At 38.7% G+C, this 23,469-nt stretch overlaps 1 protein-coding gene across 2 annotated transcripts in view; it reads left to right on the top strand.

Moving 5' to 3' along the window:
* CELF2 (CUGBP Elav-like family member 2) overlaps nt 1-23,469 on the top strand; it is a 243,811-nt gene that overhangs the window by 172,886 nt on the left and 47,456 nt on the right. For both annotated transcript variants that reach the window (XM_084304250.1, XM_084304249.1), the window contains exons 5-8: nt 1,858-1,992; nt 12,528-12,607; nt 17,466-17,624; nt 19,028-19,091. In XM_084304250.1, the coding sequence (XP_084160376.1) occupies nt 1,858-1,992; nt 12,528-12,607; nt 17,466-17,624; nt 19,028-19,091 (438 nt within the window). The remainder of the gene's footprint in view (nt 1-1,857; nt 1,993-12,527; nt 12,608-17,465; nt 17,625-19,027; nt 19,092-23,469) is intronic.

Below are 23,469 nucleotides of genomic sequence, written 5' to 3'. Positions count from 1 at the left end.
CACCATCCTTAAAATAATTATTTGCAGCACCAAAAACAATTGTGTATTGTGAATCAGGTATAAAGCTTCATTGAAATGCATTTATTTGAATATAAATCCCAATTTATGAGTCTCATCTGCAATCCCACTGTTCAGCTGCTGATCTCTGTATACCTGGCTCATCCCATGCATTCATTGTTTGTTAACCTTTCCTGAAGGGTTAACCTGCCAGTAGAACCCCAATATAAAGTGTGAATGAAAATGTTGAGACTTGAGGAATCTGCCGAGAAAAACTTCTCCTGGGTGTTAAATTCACACCAATTTTCTTGCCAGCTTCTTGAGCAAGAAGCTGAGATTGTAGGGGCTGGTCTCTGGTTTGGGTTCTGAAAAATGCCTGGTCTCGGTGTTTGCCTGTATAAAAGCTACAAATACTTCTTAAACTCTACAATTCAAAGGAAAAAATTACTTCAAATACCTCTCTTGTGATCAATAAACATGAACCTCTTCTTTTTATTGGTGAAATTATGAAATGCACTTAAAGTGTTGAAGTATAACACAAATAAAATCTTATGAAAATAGATGCAGTTTCTTATTCCTCAGCTGCATTTTTTCCCATTTGACAAACTTGTACTAATACAAAGAGAGAGGGTTGGAGAGCAACAGAATATTTTTTTTTTTGTAGGCCCAGAAATGGAAATACTTCGTTACAAAAATAATTTGCACAATAATAGAAATAAGCAAGTGCACTGCAGCCTCTCTGGAGTAAAGCTTTCCTTCTCTCTTTGCATCCCTGCAAACACTGACAGTCTGCTCATTAACAGTGAATTGGATTTACATGCCATTTCAAGAGAAGAAGAAAGCACTGGTGTATATACTGTATAATAAGTGCTTAGATTTGGGGTTTAATATAGATGGGATGGTGTGTTAACGTTTTTAAGTCTTTCCAGAGAGCATTAAGTTTGAACCTGTTTCATTTTTGACACGAGTCCGCAGTTTTAGACCTGTAAATTTGAGTTTGATTAACAGGACTGCCTGAGTCCTGTTGCTGCAGTGTAGCTTTTGCTGAATTTGGTGACAATACAGGCAGAAAATATTCTATCAATAAGTCAGGTAAATTATCTTTTTCATGTTTTGGTTGTGAGTTGTTGGGTGTTTTTTTTGCAAATTCAGCATCATTGAAAATCAAAGGGTTTGGCTCTTGGAAAGCATTATGCAGCCCCCTTGTTAAAGTGCTGCCCTAGAATATGCCTTGTGCCCCCTTGGAGGGGAGAGGACTGGATCACTCCAAAAAAAAAGCAGGAAAATTTAATGTCTTCTTTTTCCAGAGCTGTGGGTTACACGTCTGCCTTTCGAGTGCCATGCATTAAGTTGGTTGAAATTGAAAGCTAAAATAGGAGCCTCTCTCTCAAAACATTTCTCAGGAATATTTTTCATTAGCTCATATCATTACGTGCACAATCCCCTCTTCACCCTCACCCCTGTCATGATTTCTTTCATACATAAGGGAGGTGAGGGAATTTATCTGAATTAAAATCTATGCAAAGATATCTTTACTCTGTCTAACAGAGGATGCTTTTCTCTTAGAAGCTGTGATGGGGGAGACATATGTAGAATGACTAAGGCAGCCAATTAATATGTTATATAAACAGCAACCACCACTAAAAAAAGGCAGAGAGATAAAGAAAACTGAGAGATTTGGGGTGGGGGTGGGAGGGGGGGGGAAGGGAGGTTGTAAGTATAAAGTGTTTGCCTTAGGACTTGTCTTCAGTTACAGAGCCAGACTCACATGACTGGAGCTTGGTTTGATGTGGTAATGAAGCATTGATCACAGGAAAAAGATGAAATGGCCTTTGCTCATTCATTATTTTTATCTTCTAGCTGTGGAAGACAGAAAATTGTTCATAGGAATGGTTTCGAAGAAGTGTAATGAGAATGATATCAGGGTGATGTTTTCTCCGTTCGGCCAGATAGAAGAATGCCGAATCCTTCGGGGACCTGATGGGCTGAGCAGAGGTGAGTGTGCAGTCTGTAAAGTCTCCTTCCTTAAGCACTAATTGGGAGCTATATGTCACAGTCAGGGTAGGAATAGCCGCTGTCTGCAGCTAGAGGTTACGCCGTAATACGTCCCACGTGATGAAGGTATCCGCATGAACTTTTCACAGTGACTGAAATTATCACCTTTTATTTCCAGTGTCAGAAAGGTCTTGGTGCCAACATATTAACTTGTGTTATCGCACTGTTTGTCAGCTGGAAAGGTTCCTTTGCACCCTGAGAAAACACCCTCAGTTTTCTGCTCTCACAAAATCAAAGATCCTTCCCTGACCCCATTTCTGTTTTGTACCACAAGGCCAAAAAAAAAAAAAGGACTGTAAATGACTGTTTGAAGAAGTACAGGGTCATGGGAACTGGCCCACTATCTCCTGAATTCCTGTGTTTTTTATAACCATACGCAAAATATAGGTCTGCTCTAACTCAGAAACAAAGAGGTTAGCTCGAACCTGAAAGCTTTACCTGGACCAAACTTTGTAAAAAGCTTCTTGAGCTTGTGCCTCTATCACAAAACAAAAACCAGGGGAGAGGTGTTAAGCGGCACCACCAGGAGCGGTCAAGCGGCTGTCCTGAACTTTGGAAATGAAGTGCAGCACAGACTTCAATAGCTGGTGACCCTTTCTGAATGCAGAAGTGCCTTTTCAGGAAAGGCTCTCTGAAAACATATTGAAAAGAAAAATAAGTGTATATTGATGACACAGACTGCATATTAACTCCATGGTACATGGACCTGAAATTATTCTCAGACTATGAACCTTCCCACAAACTCAGCGTTGTGTGGCACTGAGTAGCACAGGGCATCGTGACAGCCCCATCTTTCAGTGGGGAAAGCTTTTGGGGTACTAGCTGCTGTCATGTAATGGCATGGGGAGCAAAGTAATTTTAAGTGTGGAGCTGTGAAGAACACCACTTCTATTTCAATAGAAATAAATTAAAAAAAAAAAAAAAAACAGAAAGCACAGTTTATGCATTTTATTACATTTTCAAAAGGCACAGAAAATATAATTGTATCCATCTTACATATAGATATAGCTCTATTTATTTTTTTATTACTTCCGGATCTATTTGTTTCCTGTAGGCTGTAGGATCCTCAGTGTTTTGTGCAACAATTTGTGCCTGGGGTTGGGAAGCAGACGTTTTTGTTTTGTGTGCAGCCCAGCTCGTTTAAAAATACTATGCATTTCAGCAGGGGAAGTTGCATGTATTGCTATATATTTCACAGCACTGCTTGAAACATATACTCCACGACTTCTGAATAACAAGGGCTTGTTAAGAAGTTATTCTGACAATAAATAGGGAGCCCAACGAAGATTATGCTCTTACATTTATGAATGCTTAGATTGCAATTCCAAAACTTTGGGGGCTGGCATACAACAGTCCCTTCAGGCAAGTAGAGCATCAGGATCATGGCTTTTGCCTTGGGGAGGACCAGGGGAAAGGTCTGAGGTTGGTTCCTGCAGCTCAGTAATGACTGTTAACTGATGAGTCGAGCACTGTTATTATCTGCTAGACCCCACACTGAGGGAAAACAAATATTTCTGATTTTTAGTGATTTCGCTTTGTAAGCAGCACAGAGAAGGGGTGATGGAAGACACAAGTGGGAAAAGAGCTAACTAGCTGCTGAAATGATAACAAGATCTGGGCATCAGATATTTTGAGCCCAAAAAGAATTTATTGACTCCAGCATCATCCGGCAAAGAAACAGACCTCCCCTGAGATCTGTGGAAACCCCACTGCATTATTACTTTTATTCAATAGTCATTGGGTATACTATAAGCATAGAAAAGCTAATTATAAATTCAAATAGAGTAAGTAAGGGTGGTGGGGTAGTTTTATTCCTCCATAAATAGCAATATTACAATCAGCAACTGAGATTTTGAAGCCATGTCACTAATGTATCAGGGAGAGCAGTGTTGTTTGCCAGCCAGCAGACCCATGGAGTTAATGTGCTGCTCTCTCCTGTTGGAGGGTGAAGATCTTAGTCCAGGTAGGTCACACACCAGCAGTCTTAGCATAGCTGTATCCTCCCTGCTACTCGGGTTTATTTCGGTCACCATCATGACTGATATTCTGTCATGCCCTCATGCATCATGGCTTGTTAAACTTGAATTGCTTTCTACACACCCATGTTCACACTTGAAAATGAGTTCAGCTGTGCCAACCAGGTTTTCAGGCAGATGTTTATCAGCTTCACAAAATCACCACGCCATGAGAGAAGGCAAAGCGTTGGAAAAATGGTTGGTTTTGCAGAGCTGAAATGAAATGTGCTAAGGGAGATTTGAAACCAAGGGAGCTTGGTTGAAAAAGCCCAGTGTGAAAAGCTGCTTCGCTAAAGCAAGAAGGAGAATTTACAGAGTTAAATCTTAGTAATGAGTTCTGATACTTAATGAGTTTTAATTCATGTTACCGTTTCTCAAGATGATAGTTCCCTTTGCCACAAACAATATTTGTTTTCCCAGCACCAGTTCAGATGTGCTTCCCTCCCAGACACAGAGGGGCGAATGAAAAATAGTCACTGTCTTAAGAAAACACTGTCCTCATGATGCCAGAGCCTTCGGGAACTCACAGTGCTCACAGCAGTGAGATGGAAATATGGTCCAATAAACTCTGTTTGGCATCTCTTTCCAATTGCATAACGAGTGTGCATCATAGTATCATGGAAGAAAAGAGCTTGGAAAATATATTCATTGATATTTATGCCAACTTTCGAGCTTCGTTGAAGGATTCAGGCAAATAATCTTTATTACCAGCAGATAGTTGCAAGGAATAGCTCCAGGTTACACTGCTCAGTAGAATAATTTTAGTTTGTGCTGCTACTTTTTGTTGTTGTTGTTGTTCTTTTTCTTATAATGAAGAGTAAAAAGCTTTCAGCTGACTTTTCTGTCACGTCTACACTACAACAGCAACCATAGTGCTAGCATGGTAACAGTAAGCCATAGGGTTTTACTGTAAGGTTGTAGGGTACCACATGCTTCCAGCAGCAAGACGAAATCCCTTTCTGCAGCAGCAAGGGAAAATGTAACACTTGTGATGGGTGCAGTATAAGTGTTAAGATAAAGAGAGAGGTTGAACTGGTTGTTCCTATTGTAGTTTCTAGCCAGGAGCTGACAGAACTTTGTATTAAAGTCGCACCCCTTGCTGTCACTACTGATAATGTACCATCAGCATTTCCACTCCAAATTCCTATTGTCAGCTGTTTGAAACTCATCTGTAATACGAGACTAAAATGATGATACAAAGCTCCAGTGGTGGAGCGGTGTACTTTAAAGAAAGTGAGATTTTCTCCTTAACTCAAGTTTATAACTTGTTTTATTCTACCAGCTACAAGAAATAGGCAGCAACCAAAACACTCTGCCTTCCAAAGGCTCTGGGATAGTCCCTGTGAAATTAGTTGGCTGGCAGAGAGTAATTCCTAGCTGCGAAGAGTATTAAAAAAATAAAAATACCCTGTTGGCTGTAGAGATAAAGAAGCCAGGGACTGAACAGACATGGAGGCTGGCCTTCGCTTTAGCAGGGTTCATGGGACTATCTAAAGAAGCTTGCAGCTGCCTGTACTATATTCATTATTCAAAGAGAAGGATTCAGCCTGCAGGGTTGTTTAATCCAGCACTTTTTCTGAAGAGCTAAGTATGCTTTACAAAAATTCATGATTGTGATATCATGTGCTAAGCTTCATTATCATGAAAAAGCAGAAGTGAACTGCCTCAGATGATTAAGATTTTAAATCACTTATTGTGAACGGCTTAAGGAAACTTTCAGACCTCCTGACTTCCAGCACATGTCTACATGACCACAGATGCCAATGCAGACAGCCATGCAGTGATAGCTGGACAATGCAAAAATAGCCAGAAATAACCAAGTTTGATTTGTTTCTGGGCTACTAACGTGTTCTATGGCTGTAGGTGAGTTTATTTTTTCATCATCTATTATCCTCTTCCTTAAAATAAGGATAGCAATGCTTCTCTAGCTTTATAAGATGCTTTTTTTTAGACCAGTGGATCAATATCTCTGTATCACTCTAGGAATTATTACCATCCATAACGACGATAAAAAAAATCCTCTTATCCTTATCACAGGAACACCACACAACAAATTATTTGGCTGTATTGCTAAGTGCAGATTTATATAATAGATACCAGAAACAACTCAACTTGGTTAATAACGCGCTCTGAAGAAAACCTGCTAATAACACATGCAGACAATTGGATGTACCACGAAAATTGTGGAAAAGCTCCAAATATATATTCCTACACCTTCCAGGCTCCTAATTGTGTGCTTTTTTTTTTAAACAAAATATCACCAGACACATGGGACAAGTGCACATTTCTAAACACATTGATTAGAGGAATATTTTTTTATTTGCTTTAAAAGCAGGTTAGAAATGGCATGGAGAGTTATATCACGGTCAGGCAATTTAATTTCATGAAAATCCATTCATAACTTTCAGATTTGGGGGGTTTCTTGATGAATGAATAATATACAATTAGCATTTGCATCATAATTAGCTGCAGTGTAGAGTAGGTGACAATGTTTTATGCCTTTATACCCGTTTCTTTTTTCCTTATGGGTATTTACTGTTCCTTTCTGAGCTCAAGTAAGGTGAAGTGCCACCATGGGAGCAGCCTGGATTAGGGGCCACCTTTTGACCTCTGCATCAATAAGTGATGAGGAACAAGCACAGGGGAAGTTCAGTGTTTTTTCTTGCTATTCAGAAGCACCTTCATGCCTTATTTCTTTTGCTGTAACATGGTAACTTTTTAATTTTTCCAGTCATTGTGGCACATTTAATTTTCTTCTTCCCCTGGTGAAATGTTTCCTGAGGTGTGAAGGAGCGAACACATCAAGTGACCAGTGTCTCAGCTGGCCTCTGGCCAGCCCAGCAACTCTATATCTCAGTTTCCATTTCTGCACCTTGTCAGCAATCCCTGCTCAGAGGGAGGCCTGAAATGAAATAATATACACGAGTTCTTATGCCAGCAGGAGGGTCATTGAGGCACTGTTAGAGAATGTGGTCTTTGGAACCCGTTTGGTTGCATAAATTCCAGTTACTGAAGTCTGTACTTTGCAGGGTGGTTAACGGACTACCCAATTAGAAACACTGCAAGGAAACCATGAATTTATCTAGAATTTGTCATCTGGTCAACAGTCAAAAAAAGTCAGTAAAGCCAAAGGGATAAGGCATGTTCACAATGTGTCTGTTGGCTTTATGTACCTGACATGCATAAACTAAAGAGCTTTACTGTGACTTCTTCATCAGACTTTACTTTGAGATTAGTTGTTGCCCTTGTTCCCAGACCTGCCATTGTGTATCAGCACTAGTTAATGACCCAATGTCTGTACAGTAAACTACTGGATGTCTTCATTTTGAGCTGAAATGTGTGTGACCCACTAAGACATATTTTTGTGCAATCTTTTTTTACTAGAAAGCTGTCTCCCAGGCTGGTCTTCCCTGCAGACTATGCTATGGTATCACAGTGTATAAAAAGGAAAGTCTACTTTGCAATCTCAGCTAGAAATATTTTAGCACAGCTAGGACTTATTTTTATCACACTTAATTTCCATAGCTTTTTACTTGAGCCTTATCTTTTCCTTAAATAGAGACTTTCATCTCAGAGGATCCCAAATGGTTCTTGCAGGAGTATTTTGGCAGCTTTTCACTATTGTTTCTTCACAAAAAGTGAAGAAAAATCTCAATTACGTTGAACTGGGAAGCTGTAGCACAACCATTACACCACCAGCATCGCAACCTCCATGCCTAGTACTGATTGCTTGGATGCCTTGGAAAATCTCCTGAGCCGCCTTCTGTGTCGGAAGGGTCGCTGTATGGTTGTTGTGTTTTTGTTTTTGTTTTTTAATTGATTACATCTGCACTTCTTTCATCTCCAGAACTTTAAAGGCATGTTTTTTAAACTCCCATTTTTAACTCTAAGCCTGATTCCAAAATGTCTAGGGGTTTTGCATCTTTTGTCTTCAGTGAAGGTCCGTGGGTTTTAAACCTCTGGTAGACAATGGTGGTTTTATCTGGGAGGTTTCTTGTGTAGTTATGAAATCAGACCCCTTACCTTGAGGCTTCTATGGTTAAAAATGTTCTACTTCACTGGCAGCTCGCTGGTATTGATGTTATGTTACTCTGTGCATGAACTGCCAACTGAACATTTCAAAACAGTCCATGAAAGCCTGAGATGAGAAGAACTGAGTGAAGCAGGAACTGAAATGGGGCAGTGCTGAGCATCTTTAAATATTTCAAATAATTCGAGCAGCGAGCCCTAGTTATGGGGTGGCGTGGTTCAAGGAGGAAGCTTTTCTAACTTTGCAGCCTCGTCAAAATTCTCTTTCAGTTCTGGGGGGAAAAGAAGACCAACCTGTGAGTTTGGTAGTTACATTAGCTGAAGTGGTAGATGCAATAACACGTTCCAAAATCTCTGTGATGGGGCTGGGTGCCCTCCTTCAATTCTACCTGTAGCAGGAAATTATTTGGTGAAACCTTTCCCTAGTCAGCCTATTTCCTGTAGGGGGTGAGAAGGCAGCTTTAGAGAAACAACCAAAACTCTCAGCCTTCCTTTCTCCATCCCCTTTTGCTTCTGTTAGTAATCCCTGACATTTTGAAACCAGAGGTGATAAATTGCAAGGTGACTTTTAGGTTAGTCATATTTATAAAAGATTTTTGTTTTTATTTTTTTATATATAAAAGGAAGTAATTTCAATGCATTAGCTATAGAAATATGCCTTCTCTGGGTTTTTGCTCCCAATCTGAGCTCCATAGCTCCAGTAATGGGGCAGTAATTGAAGTATCAGGACTCGGTATGGTAAAATCGAAACAGTTTGCTTGTAGCTGTTGGTGCAGAAGAGCTTGGCCCATGGCACTACAATTAATGCAGAGTTTCATATGATGAGGTGAGAGGCCGTGGAAATCTTTCTTGTTTCCTTGCACCATGAGGCATGAAATCTGATTAGTCTTGTCCTGTTATAATTGTGATTTACAATCCTAAAGCTACTGGCATGTTCCCAAAAGACCACCTATATCCATGAGATATAGAGTGGAGTATACTGAAAAGGGAGCTTTCTCCCAGCGTGTCAGAAACCAGGACGAGTACAGGATGGTTCAGGGCTGCCAGAACTCATCTAGCTTTAACAAGTGAAATCCAGTATGCTCAGATACCGACTTTTGATGAAATTCTACATGCCCAAGGAAAACATCCTCCTAAAGTGTATATGTTCCCCATATAGAAAATTAAAGGTACTGCTATCACCTGAGGCAGAGAATACAAACATCTCAGAAAAACAACTTTTCTCAATACCCAACTTCTTTGTGCAAGTCTGGCGATGAAGTGGACTGAATCCTGTTATCTAGGTTTACCTTCTCTCCAGTGTGATGGTCTGATTACATAAAAGGAAAGGATCCCAAGTTTTACACATAATAAAATATATAGGATCCCATGTTTCACACATAATAAAATACACGTGCATAAATAACATATACAAATACTGAGCATGAGTGTCCAGATTTGATAGTTGAAAAAATTGCCTTTAAATGTGAATGCATGTAGCTTTTAGCCTGGAAAGGTGGTTTAATTATCTAGCATCTAATTGGGGTGTTGATGGTAACAACCGAACGTCTAGGTTATCAGATAATTTAGAAATGAAGTTGTCTAGTGAATTTTTACCATGATTATTTAGGCAAATTGGGTATTTGCTGTGCAAATGGGCAGTCCATCGGTGGGAAATGGCTTGCTGACCAGAGATAACAAGGGGACCTAACCTTGTAGCCTCTGGCTGGCAAACCTCAATTAAAATGCAGTCCTGTCTTCTCCATGGAATGCTGTTTCCAAACTCTCATATTCAAGCCACATAACCTCATTCATCAAGCATTCCCCTTGCCCAGAGAACAAGTTTCTTTTAAATAGGTAGCTTGCTCTACAGCACTTTGCAGAGATCTGCTACGAAAGTCTTTTCACTCCACAACAAAGGAAAACAGGATCGAGGCAAATGAATTTGGGCTGGGCAATGAGGAGGGAGGTTTTGCTGTAGCAAAGTCCCCAACAACTGAGCTTTGTGGTTAGAAAGAGAAAAAGCTTAAGGGAGGGAAGAGTGAGCCTGCTTTATCTTGAGAGGAGTACAGCTTTATTTCTCTCCTGATTCACATTTCTTTTGAGACCTACTAATTGCAACATCTCTCAGTAAGTTACTTACAGCAGTACTGCTGGGTAGAAATTGTGATAAATGCATAAACTGTGTCTTATTGATTTTTGTTGACATTTTACATGCTTCTTATGCATTCTAAACCTCCATTCAGTAATTGTCACTATGGTACACACTCCTGGATAATGAGAGCGAAAGAAGTGAATGAAGCAGTTTCTTGACCATTACGAACAATATTATTCAAGGCTCTCTGGGGTTTCTCGCCTGCCCTCCAGTATATCTCTATTTGTGCTCATCCCCCTATGAATTATCAAGACAAGAAATGAAAATCCTTGGTGTTATTTCTTCTGTTAATGATAATAACAGAAATGTGTTTTTTGTTGTTTTGTTTTGTTTTGTTTTTTTTAAGAGAGATTACTTTGATGGTAAATTTGGGCCTCTTTAATTTTAGTGCACAGCAGCAACATGGAAGCTAGCAGAGGTACTGTAGTTTATTTACCCTTCTACTGCACATTTGGTCTAGAATGCTGTACAGAAAGCTGTTTGTTACATCATTTTCTTTGACAGGACGTTGATGCTGAATAGCAGTAGTATAGCAACATGTAGTGTGCCTAAACAGCAGTAAGACATCATCAGTTCTTATGTTACCTGAGAAATACGTAACAAGTCATGACACTGCCGTGAAGTTTGCATAAAAGGATCCTGAATTCTGATTTTATAATGCTGACCCATCAGCCAGAGGTTCATAAGCCAGCTTAGGTTTTCTTGTACCAAGGGCCTTTACATTAAAGAGGAAAAACTACCGCATGATGCAAAAATGCATTGACTTTATTTTCATGACTAGATGTAGTGCTTTTGGGTAATGATCAGGCATTGCTTTCTCTTACTGTTGTTTGATTAAAATGTGAATACAGTCTTGACTTGATAATCTCACCAGGTGCACACGGAGCAAAAAGAAAAGGTATTTTATGCCTCTAATTGATTTGCATAAACTGAACAATCTGTTGCTTGTTGGATTGCAAAATGGTTTATTTTGCCCATTGGCCACAGGGGCAACAATATTATATTTTTGATGCCAGAATGTAGCTTTCATGCATTAGCTCTAAAATGACAATATGCTTTAGCCTCTCAGTGCTTAGATTTGCTTCATTTGGAAATCTTTTAAGTAGTAATAATAATAATGTTTTGAGGAAATTGAGTGGAACACTAAATTATTCTCTGAAACCTAAGTTCAAACTGTGCAAGGCTAAGGGAGCTGAAAATCAATGCACTTTTAAAGTCATTAGAGATCACAAGTGAAATAAGTCTGTGTTGCTTTAGCTAAGCTTTTAGTGTGCCATGGTATTATTACAAAATCAGCCTGAATCTGCATTAATTTCACAGTCTTTTTCTTTAAGATGCCCAAGGGTGCATGAAGAATAAAATGTAAATCTCAGAAGGCAGTGTTTTTATTAGTCAAAAGGGCAGTGAGTCATGCACTAAGAGAGTTGACCTGTACCATGCCTAGTATAGGTATGACTGACAACAGTAAAAGGGTGGAAAAATAGCCCAGACATTCGCCTACTGGCTTTTCATTATGATTTAAAAGGCTATAAAGCGAGAAAAGTGATTTTTTAGTTATTCATGCACATAGCTTCAGAATTGTTCGAGTTGGTGGTAGCTTTCATAGATCAAAGAATTATACATGTACCTAGGACTCTGAGAAACAAAAAAAAAAATAGAGATTTTTATTTTAAATATGTCATTTTCTTAAATGTTGAGATTCCACCTACATTACCGAATTTTGTCTGAGTCTTTCCACACTTAGTTGCAGGGTGCACAGTGGAGTTTTTCTCATCCCTATTTGTATGGTTGTTCTGGGCACATCACAGAAATCTGTAAGTGACATTATGGACTCCTTTAAATTCTCAGTTCAGCTGCCGATGATGCCAGTCCTTTATTCACTATCCAAAATTTGCCTGCACAAAAGACATAGCAAGCAACTATTAATGCATGGCCTGAAGAGACTAAACTATGCAATCCAAACTCTGCATAAAAGCCTTACTTATTTCAAACCCTGTGGCTAAAGAACAAAACGAAAACAAAACAAAACAAAAATAAATAACAAAGAAAAAAAAATAAAGAAAGAAACCCTTTCTCCTCACCCATCCCCACCTAATTTTTTTTTCTTTCATCTATGGTCAGATTAGCAAGTCAGCACTGTCGATAAATAAACTAGAGAAGTTGTTTATTTTTATGTACTACTGAGAACAGTGTCGTCTTGTGGCCGTTCTCGTAGACTGTGTTGGTTTAACAAGCGTCCAACCCTTTTGTCTTGTTGTTTTTTGTCTTTCCTGCTCCCTGTCCCCTTGTTCCCACAGGCTGTGCGTTTGTCACATTTTCTACAAGGGCAATGGCACAGAATGCAATCAAAGCCATGCACCAGTCTCAGACCATGGAGGTACAGTACTGTATCATTTGCCCTTTCTTTGTTTTCTTTGTGCAAATGATTGCGAATGGTAAAGCCATGCTCTCCTGGACCAGATCAGACACATGACAATCACAGATTTAAACTTTTTACCAACTCACTCTGCCTCTCCTTGTCAAGCTTGTTTTCCTTAATGACCTGGAAATGCACAATAAGGTTGCCGTGTGGCATCCAACCACGGCTCTTTATCCTGTTTTCAGTGGCATTCAGCAGAAAATAAAAATGCCATGAATACCACTCCTCACTCATGTTCAGAGTATATCTAATGAGTAAATTACCTTTAATATTAACACCCCCTCACCTCCTCCCCCCAAAAATTCTTAGTTTCCTTTAAATAGATTTTTAAGTGTTCTGGTTTGCGCTGCTCTGAGAAAAAGCTCAGGAGATTTAATGTGGCCACGCTGAGTTACTAGTGCATGTGTTTTTCTGCAAATAGAATCTCTTTTTAAGTTAATATAATTTCTCCTTCATATAGCCAATAAAAATGCTAATGATGACAGAGCATACTGAAGCTTCCTGCAGAGCACCATCGTGGCTGGCCCCTTACAAGCAAGAGGCTCTATCTCCTCCCACACTGCCTCTACGGCCTCGTATTTCATAATGATGAGCAACACGAAACTTTAAACCTGTTCACTTAATGTGAATATATCTGCAGGCTAATGATCCGGTCATTGGAGTGGTGATCGAATGCCACAGCTTGTCTGGCAATCTCAAACTTTTGTCAGTCTGTGATTTTTGTCATGGTCTTTCAGAATTTTGCACAAAAAACCGCACAAGTATTAAGTCTTTACTTACTCTGGATCTTCTAGCTTATCATTGGAGAGTGCATGTTATACTGTATTATGTATACTGTATCTTCGTGTAGTGATGATTTTTCTCAGCGGTGGCATTGATGTTATGTGCACTTGTTTCTTTTTATTTATTTTTTCCACCAGGACCTTTCGATTTTTCTCAGTGACTTTTCTTTGCAATGCTCTAGTCTCCCACAGCATGCTGGGTGCTAAACAATCATTATTGCGTCATGTCGTTGAGCTGCTTTGTGTAACGAGCCAAGGGGGGAGAGCAGGGGTGGGAGGGTGGAGAGAAGAGAAGAAACAAAAAAAGAAAAAGAAGGCAGTGCATGAAAATGTCACTAACTGTTTCCTGTATTCTACAAGTAATGATACTGGCATTGCAAAGCTATTGTCTTTCCAAACATCACGTTTGAATTTGGTTGAGCTTATTTTATAATCAATGTGTTTTCTTTTCAGTGCAATGCATTTTTAGACTCTAAGTAAACAGTTTTAGATGAGAATCTGCCAATGAGATGAGAATAATTGAAATTATCTTTACTAGAAAGCTGATGCTATACAATATATGCAGTCTGACATTATATTGTGAGAAAACTGCCACTTTGAGTTTTTGAAATAATACTCATAGTAATTTGTCTGCCATGCACTGCTCCATTAATTCAGATCTATATATTTTGCTGGGTTTGATTCCAGGTAAAAATAAAATGTTTTTTTGGTAACATTGTGTTTTACCTCTATTTTTCTATGTGTTTTAATGTATTTTTCTGTCTAGCAAAATGAATTTTACACAGCTCTGCCTCAGAAGATGTTAATATTAAAGAGATAATACATCCCAGACAAATTCTCCCATTCTTCTGTTAAATGTCGTACTCCAAGTGAGGCTGCATTTTGATATGATATTCCAGTTGACTTTAGTTCTGTAGAATAGTTACTCTTGAATCTCAAAATCTTTAGAATCATCATCAGTTAGGTCCCCAAATTGGCAAGGCAAAACATTTTGCACTTTGAACCTCTGGGTTTTTGTGCCAGTTGAGCTCAGGCTGAGAGTCCCTTCTTGGAGAGAAGCAGTACACCCTCCACCTCCATGGGTGATGGACTGAACAGAGTCTGTACATACTGTCTTGCTAACACAAAGAAAAATAAGAAGGCAACACGAACTGTTGAGAAGAAAATAGAACGAAGTGAGGTGCAGATGCCAAGCCACTGAATGAGGAGGGGAGGTGCACGTTGTGTATGTACTGGGACCTTCCTCTCAAGATAGAAAATGGAAAAGCATAAAGCAGAAGTCATTCTTTAAGCAAAACAATTTTGCTTTCTTTTGCCAATACTCTCCTGGTAAAAACATAGGTTACCTAGTGTTAAATCTTGACTCTCAGCCTGAAACAGTGCTCCCTGGACACATTTATTTCACATTTAATGCAAAAAAAAAAAAGTGGGCTGGGGGGAGAATGTGTATTACACAATCACATCTCAACTCAATTACTGCAGTGTTTTTTTTTTCTGACTTCATTATTTTCTGTTTCTTGGCACGCATCATTGACCAAGATGTATTTTCAAAGTGGGCTAAGAAAGAACAACGGGGATGTTAATGTCCAGACGAACACATCTCCTAAAATAATGAATAGTTCTACTACTTCTTGCATCTGACTTTGTGACCTGGTTAAATCAACTGATTTTAAAAACATAATTGCTGCTCTGAGTTTGTGCTCTTCTATCTCATTTCTGTGGGTTTGTTTGTTTGTTTAAGGCATTCAAATGCAGCACCAGTGGAAGACACTAATTTGTTATCATGGAGTAAATTTGATGCAACAATAACCCTTTTCTCATATAGAGCCACTTGCTACATATAATTTCAGTCTTCAAAATGTTTGCTCTCTCAAAAATGATGAAGTGATGAAATATAGAGCAGACAGTGAAAAAATGAATTATAGATTCATAAATTGCAGAGATATTGTTTTTATACAATTTACTGACATTTAAGCATTCATAAATATGATGTCAGCTGTAGTGTTGATTGCTGAGCTGCTGAACTGAGAACTGAAATAGCCATAAAATATTTCTTCCTTTAAAAGTCATTTCTATTTCTTTGGAAATAGATTTAATTCTCCTGTACATCTAGGTAGCAGTCAGTAAGTTCTAGTTGTTTTTAGCCCAATGCTACCAAAGTTCATATTAAATACAGCTTGATTTTATTAGTTAAACCAGAAAATTTTCTCTCTCACCCTTCAACCCTCAGCTCCTTTTTTTTTATTATTTTTTTAAGGGCCTTGTTTTTAATATTAGTATAAAAATCACTGAAGAGAGGTAATTGTGTAACAAGATGACTGCTTCATAATCTTTATTTGATTGCTGGAGTGGTATGTATCTCCTTTCTTCCTCCCTGAAACATTGAAAGACAATTTTACAATGAAACACGCAGGGAAGGAGTTGGAGGTGGAATAATAAATCACAAGTGATGATTTTCTAAGATAATTCTAAAGGAACAGTGTTGATGGGAGATCTTCATAAAAGAGATATTATTGTGGTTTATTTCATCATTTCATCTGTTGATTTTGAATATTCTTATCATTTGTCCTGGGGTGAGGTTCTTCAAAGAAAAGGTACTCAGCTGCTCTTTGTAGATAATAGAGGACAGGAACTTTTCTCAAGATGTTCGCAGTGTTGTGAGAGCAGACAGAGTTAAGTTAAGTAAAACCCCGCGCCCCATCCTACACTGCACACTTTGGCTAACATGCTGCTGTGTTTTTTGGACTTGAGTCATCTTTCACTCCTACCATTGTGTTCAGATTGAAGTTAGACAAGAAATTAGTATAACAAAGCAAGGTGGTGGAGGGAAGTTATTCATTGGCTCCTGTGTAGCTCGAAAACAGTGTGGAATGGATTGGCAGGTTCTGTGACTCACCAAATGCTTGAGTTAATTTGAAGAACTGAATCATTGCAGTTTGCTCCCTTGATTTGAGAAAAAAAAAAAAAAAAAAAAAAAAAAAGAATAAAATAAAAAGACTTGAAAGGTTAAAATATGAAAACATTTGATAGCAGGGAAAAAAAGTAGCGGAGACATCATTCACATGTCTCATTCTCATAGCAACTTTGCCCAGGACTACCCAACCTGGAGTCCGTGGTTGGACATTTAGCCATTTAGCTTCCCTCAACAGTCCACAACCTTCTACTTCTCAAGAGTACCTCAGACATGGGTGAGGAGTAGACTGCAGACCAGATCTCTGGTTCTTTCTTAAAGCCTCCCTATTTCCTGAGGTATCTTGCAGCCCTCCCATATCATGTAACAAGAGGCTCATAGAAGCACTAGGATAATCAGATAAAAAATAAAATAATGGTGTCAATCAGGAATAGGCTGCTATCACCAGAACTAGTCGCTTTTGGTCTGCATCCTGCCCTTTGTTCACATCTTAAGGGTGTTTGATACAAAGCGTGCCAGGGAGCAGACCGCAGGAGGGTGAATTGTCCAAGCAGCATCGCCCTTTGTGCTCACACGAGGTTCTTGATATGAAAAGGACCAGTGACCCGTTGATAATGGGCTCTGCATTAAATCTGGACCTATTTACTTAGGGTACATGAGCCAGCTGCACCGAGCACGACCGCACAGTCAGCCCATGGTGGCAGGGCAGCGTTGGCTGTGTGGTCCCTGGCAGCAGGGAGGTTGGACACCTCTCCTGTTGGCGATGCCTTGAAAACAGACTGCAGACAAAGCATCATGTCCATCTCATCAGCTGTGAAGCTTAATTAAAGAGGACTGGTACACTCACTGTCTCTGGCAGCAGTTTTGATAGCTGGAAGGAAAATAGAGCCTGAGGAAAGGTGCTTTATAAAAAGAACTAGGGAATCAATAATTCTCCGTGGCCTCTTTTCCTACAAAGCTGAAAATCTTAGTCCTTGCAGTCCTATATATGCCAATCATAAAGAGAGGGCGAACAGTCAGGTCATGCCATCGCTGGTGGCCCTAGGGGACATGGCTGAGCTCACGATGCAGGGTTGACTCGGTGTGATTTAACGCCTCCGTTTCCCGATCTGTCTAACCACAGGGCTGCTCTTCGCCAATCGTGGTGAAGTTTGCTGACACCCAAAAGGACAAGGAGCAGCGGCGTTTGCAGCAGCAGTTGGCACAGCAGATGCAACAGCTCAATACTGCCACTTGGGGAAACCTCACAGGTCTTGGAGGACTCACACCACAATATCTAGCTGTAAGTTCATTTCAGAGGCGGTGGCTATGTAATGCTGTGTTTATTTTAGAACCATGAAAATTAGCTATAGTAAACTCCCTTCAGTAAGATGCTACATCCTCCAGGACATATAGTGTGTCTTCTAAAAAAACTCTGCATGTTTATTGCATGGTCTAACAATAAATAATAAGGAATAGAATTTGAATAAATATTTCAATGTGTCACTGCTGTCCAAGGCAAGCACTTAAAGTTTACTCACGCTGCAAAATAAAATTTGATTCCATTAGTTTCATTGTTCTTTTGAACATTAGATTCTGTTTTTTATAGCGGGGATAAAATTTAAGTTATTCCTTAGGGAAGGACAGATAGGCATCTGAACACTGTACAATCTGTATTTATATGGTGCAGCTTCGGATGTTCTGGTTCAGTCCTCTAATTTTACATATTTTCATCTGGAAATTACTTTTACTTTAATGCATGGTCCCATCAATGCTAAACATGCGTGATTCATACTATCTTTTACAGAAAGCGAAGATGGCAGAGGAAAGCAATTTGTCTCTCATAAATTTAAAATGATATTTTCTTTGATCCGTATGTAAGATGAAAAACAAGCACTAGCTGCTGCCCCTGTTGGAGAAATCTGAAATGCACGGCCGTGTGTCTTAGGTCATGGATTGCCAAATCTCCCTTTGCAGCACAGCTGAGAGGGAGCCTGTTTTGGGAGGCTCTGGAGTTGCATGCACTGGTTGAGAAGCTTTTCGATAATTTGGGGGGTTCCTGGTGATTATGAGCTAGATGAATAGATGCATCCATATATGTACTGTATATGCATAAGTACATAATTTGTATGCGTACAATGCTTTGGTACAGTGATATAATGATAAACAGCAATTTACCTGGCAATTAAAAATATATATTAGTATTGAGGTAGGCTAATTAATACTGAGGTAGGCTAAATTGCTGTATACAAATACCAGTCTAATGAGTATCAGTGTGCTTGATTCATATAGATAATAAAGAAAAAAATTAATTCAAGAGGGTGGGGGAGAATGGACTGTGATTGACAGAGATGAGTTATAGTAACTACTAGACTACAGAGGGTTGTAATTAGTCACGCTATGTTGGTTTAAATAGATTTAACACCTGGTTGTTAAAAAGAATAAATTGATTAATTGTTTTAAAGCAGCAATGTTATTGAGTTTCCCTTGTGTCTGTGTGTTTCTTAATAGAGATTAGACATTAATATGGATTTACAGCGTTGACTCTAGGGATGTTCATTCCAACAATAGACGGAAGCAAGAGACTACATAAATGTAAAGGAAAGCATAAATACTCCAAATGTGAAATGATAGCTCATTTTAGTTTTATCTTCATTTGTTACATTAATGTCAGATAGATTGCTGTTTTGTGTTGTTAATTTGCAGCTTCTGCAGCAAGCAACTTCCTCCAGTAACTTGGGTGCCTTCAGCGGCATTCAGCAAATGGCCGGTAAGTTAAAAAGCATTTCATTTTGCTCCAGCTATGTTTTGTATTCTTAAGCTATTGAATTCTGTACCTCTAATAATCACATTGTCGGTTGGGGGGTTGTTGTGTATTAAATGTGGCAGATGTATTGGCAGGGGACAGCTCGCGGTTCAACGTCAATAGAAACACTTTCTCCCCTCTTTCAGAAACTGAAATTAAACCCAGTGCTCCCAGGTTGTGCAAACAGTTTGTCTTGCATTAGTCACCTGCCATTTGTCCAAAGTAACCAATTGTAAATTGCAGGAGAGCTCTTAGTCCCTGCAGCTGTATCCTTCCCTATGAAAAGTGTCAGTAAAGCAACAGCAGGATTACATTCTAATTTCCAGTGAGATTTCTGTGTCCGGAAAAATCAAATTAATGGCAGCCCTCAAACATTTTAATAATAGGTGGTGAGTAAAAATGTTCTGACCTTTTTAATGAAACCCAAGATTACAGGCCTACCTTTAGTATGAATTTTCAGGCTCCTTTTATAATCATGGAAAATTAACTGTGCCTTTTTGACTTTGGAACCCTAGTTGACAAAATTGCACAACAGAAGCTTTTATGTAAAGGTATAATCTTTAGTCTGGGGGAAAAAGAAAGGAAGAAAGAAAAAAAAAAGAAAGAAAAAAAAATCAAAGCGTGAGCATATTTGAAAGCCAGCTAGTTGGAGGGTTTCTTAGTAATGAGCTGTGTGCCAGTAGTAACTGATGTGTAGTGATTAGCAAAAGGTCACTCCCACTGTGTGACCTACCATGCTGATACCCTAACTTAACATGATGCTAGAGAAGGCAGCATGTGCAGTAAATCAGAGCACAGATGCACATTATGCCTGCCGCGAGAAACTGTTAAAAAGCCTTTTTTCTTGTTAGAGAAGGGAAAAAAAAGGAAACACAAAACCCCCAAATTGCTACATTAGTTTATTTTAATCAGGAACCCACAGAATCAATGGCATACAACATTGTGCTTGCTTCATCATCACAAAACAAAGACTAAAATATTCTGAAGTCTTTATGAACAGCATTTTCTCACTTATCTTCTAATCCTGATCTTTTGCTTCTCTGGTTTGGCTTTGAATGAATCCTGAAATACTTTAACAAGTATAGATATACCGCACAGTATAGCTATACCCCACAGGTATTCTTTGCTCAATCGTTATATTATGCCATTATTGCAGTGACATCAGAGACTAATGTGAACCTGCTGTCTGACAATATAAATTGGCCTACAGATGACAATATCTCTGAATTATTCTCTCTTCCTCAGACCTGCTGGCAGTGCTTGCTGGTTCTATTATGTTACACTTGCAATCTAGCATTTTTTCATCAAAAAAATGTATCTTAATATGATAAACAGAACAGAGCGGTACAGTAACAGTTTTATACTTGGCAGTTTTGGAAGTAGCTTTGAGCTCAGAGATTGTGTTTAATGTTTCCATATTTGGTTAGGTCTGCAAAATGAAAGAATTGAGACACTCAGGAAAAATAATGTGATATATATTGCATTATATGCACCTTAGAAGTTTTCTGTTGCCTGTTTCTCACTGTTAGTGTAGACTCAGCTTTGTCTCAAACTGTGTTGAAACTAAGAGTTTTAGTCAAGTAATTTGAGGAGGGGCTCTCAATCCAGGTTCGGATTTATTCTCAGAAAATCATATGGTCTTGAGAGTAATAAATCATCTTAAGAAATCGTAGCAGTGCATCACTTTTACTTAAGAGATATAACTTCTTGACAAAGTATTAGATTCCTAATGAACTCATATATGGGATAATTTATTGACTGACTGCCTCTCCCAGAAAATAAATATTTTTTTACCTTATAGTCATGTTATCAAAACTGCTCTAAATTTACTCCTTTCTTTCCCCGAAACATGCCACTCTTAAACCTTAGAGTTGAAGGTCAAATCAGTGATACTAAATTTCTTTCCAAGCTAAAGCTGTACATGAAAGCACAAAAGACTAAGCACTATTTCATCATTAGGACCAAGAGTTCATGCCCTCTCCTCAGAAATCATAAATTACCCCAGACTTTATCTGCAGTACTGTTATGCTGTGCACCTTGTATTAAAGATTTGTATGTCACATTTTACAAAAGGAGTAGAAAATGATCCTGAGTCTGCAGGAAGGTCTCGCATTACCTGAAGAAGCCATCCTTGAATATTTGTCCTTACAGTCCAGAAAGTAGCATAAAAGCCCAGGGTTTTTTAACTTAAGCTGTATGCATTCATTTTACAAAAATGAATCCAATATGTATTTTTCATATTGTGTGTGGCTTGCGTATTAATAGAACGTGTCAAGATGAAGACTAAAGTCTAGACAAAATTGAGTAAGATGCTAAAGAAGATCCATTATTACAGCTTGCACATTCTTTGAGCTGAAAAAATATGTTTACAGACAAATATTTGCACTTGTGCTGAATTTACTGGGGAGGGTTAGGCATTCCTCAACATAAGCAATGACAGCATCTGCATGCTTGGTTGACTCTGCATGCAAGAATTTATTCAAACATGTGCACTGTGTTTGAGGGGTCAAACTTCCGTCTTCGAAGTCAGCGGGTATGCTTACCACCGAATTCAGACACTAAGTTTGATCAGAAGCCACAGAAGCCATTGAGATTTCATTCTTACTTACATGTCAGGGCCCTAGCCCATGTCAGGGCTGTAGAACCTCTTGAGTGAGTAAGTCCCAATGAAGTCACAGTTTGCTAAATTAGGATGTTTCATATAGCCACCTGCTTGTCCAAAATTGGGGACCTCCAGATCTGTAAGTATTTATTTGTACTACTAGAGTTCATGGTGTCCCTGAACAGAACAGAAGGGACACAGCACACAGCCTGCTGTACATGTAAAAAAAAAAATTTAACATGCAGTCCTCTGTGATACTATTTCTTAGATCAAAACAATTTTCTTTGCAAGCAGAGCAAAAACACTGGTCTTCAGTGGGAAGTTTTTAATTCCCTTTGTGTTAATATCATGCCTCAGACTAGTTAAATTTCATGTGGCAAAACCAGGGATTCTTTATTTTTATTGAAAGGAGCGTTTAGGCATTTTCAATTGGAGAGAACTAGAGTTTGTTTGGAAGATCGGGATCCAATCCAAAGAAACATGGGGATTAGTCTCAAGAACTGGCTAACACAGAGACATTAAACACACAAAGCATGAGCTCCAGAAGTGAATGTTGTTTTTGGTGTAACAGCCCACTGGCACTACTGTATGTTCAGTGTTGCCTTTGCCCTATTTTCATAAATCATGTGTGAAGTCCAAGTAAATCATGAACCTGGCTTAACTACAATTTGTGATATTTAGATTTGAGAGACAAAAAGTAGTAGCTTGCCATTTAGCTTTCCAAGCCTTAGGGTTCTACACTCAGTTCCTCAGCTTAGATTTTCTCATTTTTATTGAAAAATGAGATTTTCATAAAATCATTTTATTTCAGGAGTCAAGCTGAAAAAAAAAAAACAACAATTTAATATGTCAAGACTGGTAAAAATAAGTTGGCAGAGTTTGCAGGTCTGCTTTGTTATTATAATAATCCCCTTGTCTTGACTACAGGAGCTAACCCTACCTTGCCAAACACTGATTTATTGTTCTTTGTAGAACATGCAAGCACATACCATCACTGAGCATATATTATATAGTTTTTCCTTCCTGCCTCCAATATCTGCTAATGCTAATTTAAAGGCAATGTTTTCTGTCACATGTCTCTCAAGCTTTGGTGTCTAGCCCGTGCTTTGTCTTTGGGGAAGGCTAATAATGTGGACGAATTACATTATGTGATTTGATTGTCTTATTTAAAAAAGACAATGCAAGCTACACTCAGCACTAGCAACCTTTCAAGCAAAAATAAAAAAATAAATAAAAAGATTGCTTCCTCAAATTTACAAAATGCATGCAAGGCTTAGTTCAAAGGTGACCGATGTCATTTGAATATTTACATTAAATTTGACTCAGATCCAAAAAAAAAAGAAGATATATAAACCAACCTGCCTGTTTAAGAAGCACCTGGAGAGTACTATACCAACAGTAAAAACAGGGAGGTTTAGGGAGGTTTTATACTCTGCTGGGTGGCTGTAAAAAAAAAAAAAAGTCAAATGCCCAAAAGTATATAATCTATGAAGATTTTCTATTGCCTATTAATGTGAAATGTTTGGGCAGGAATAAATATTTGCTTATACAGGAATATGTCTATATATGTGACCAGTCAAGACACGTAAACATGTACAGTACTCATAAAAGACACAAAAGGACTCTTTTCTTTTCAGTGGACAGACACTGTATTTTACTTCCTGAAGTCATGCAGGAGAAGAATCCATGCTTTTGGCTTTTCTTGCTTTGGATTTCAGACCCCTGAACCCTCTACAGCTG

Source organism: Netta rufina, assembly GCF_964035555.1.
Source record: "Netta rufina genome assembly, chromosome: 1".
Lineage (NCBI taxonomy): Eukaryota > Metazoa > Chordata > Aves > Anseriformes > Anatidae > Netta > Netta rufina.
Note: the sequence above shows the minus strand (reverse complement) of the source record. Positions and strands in the feature narration are given on the sequence as shown.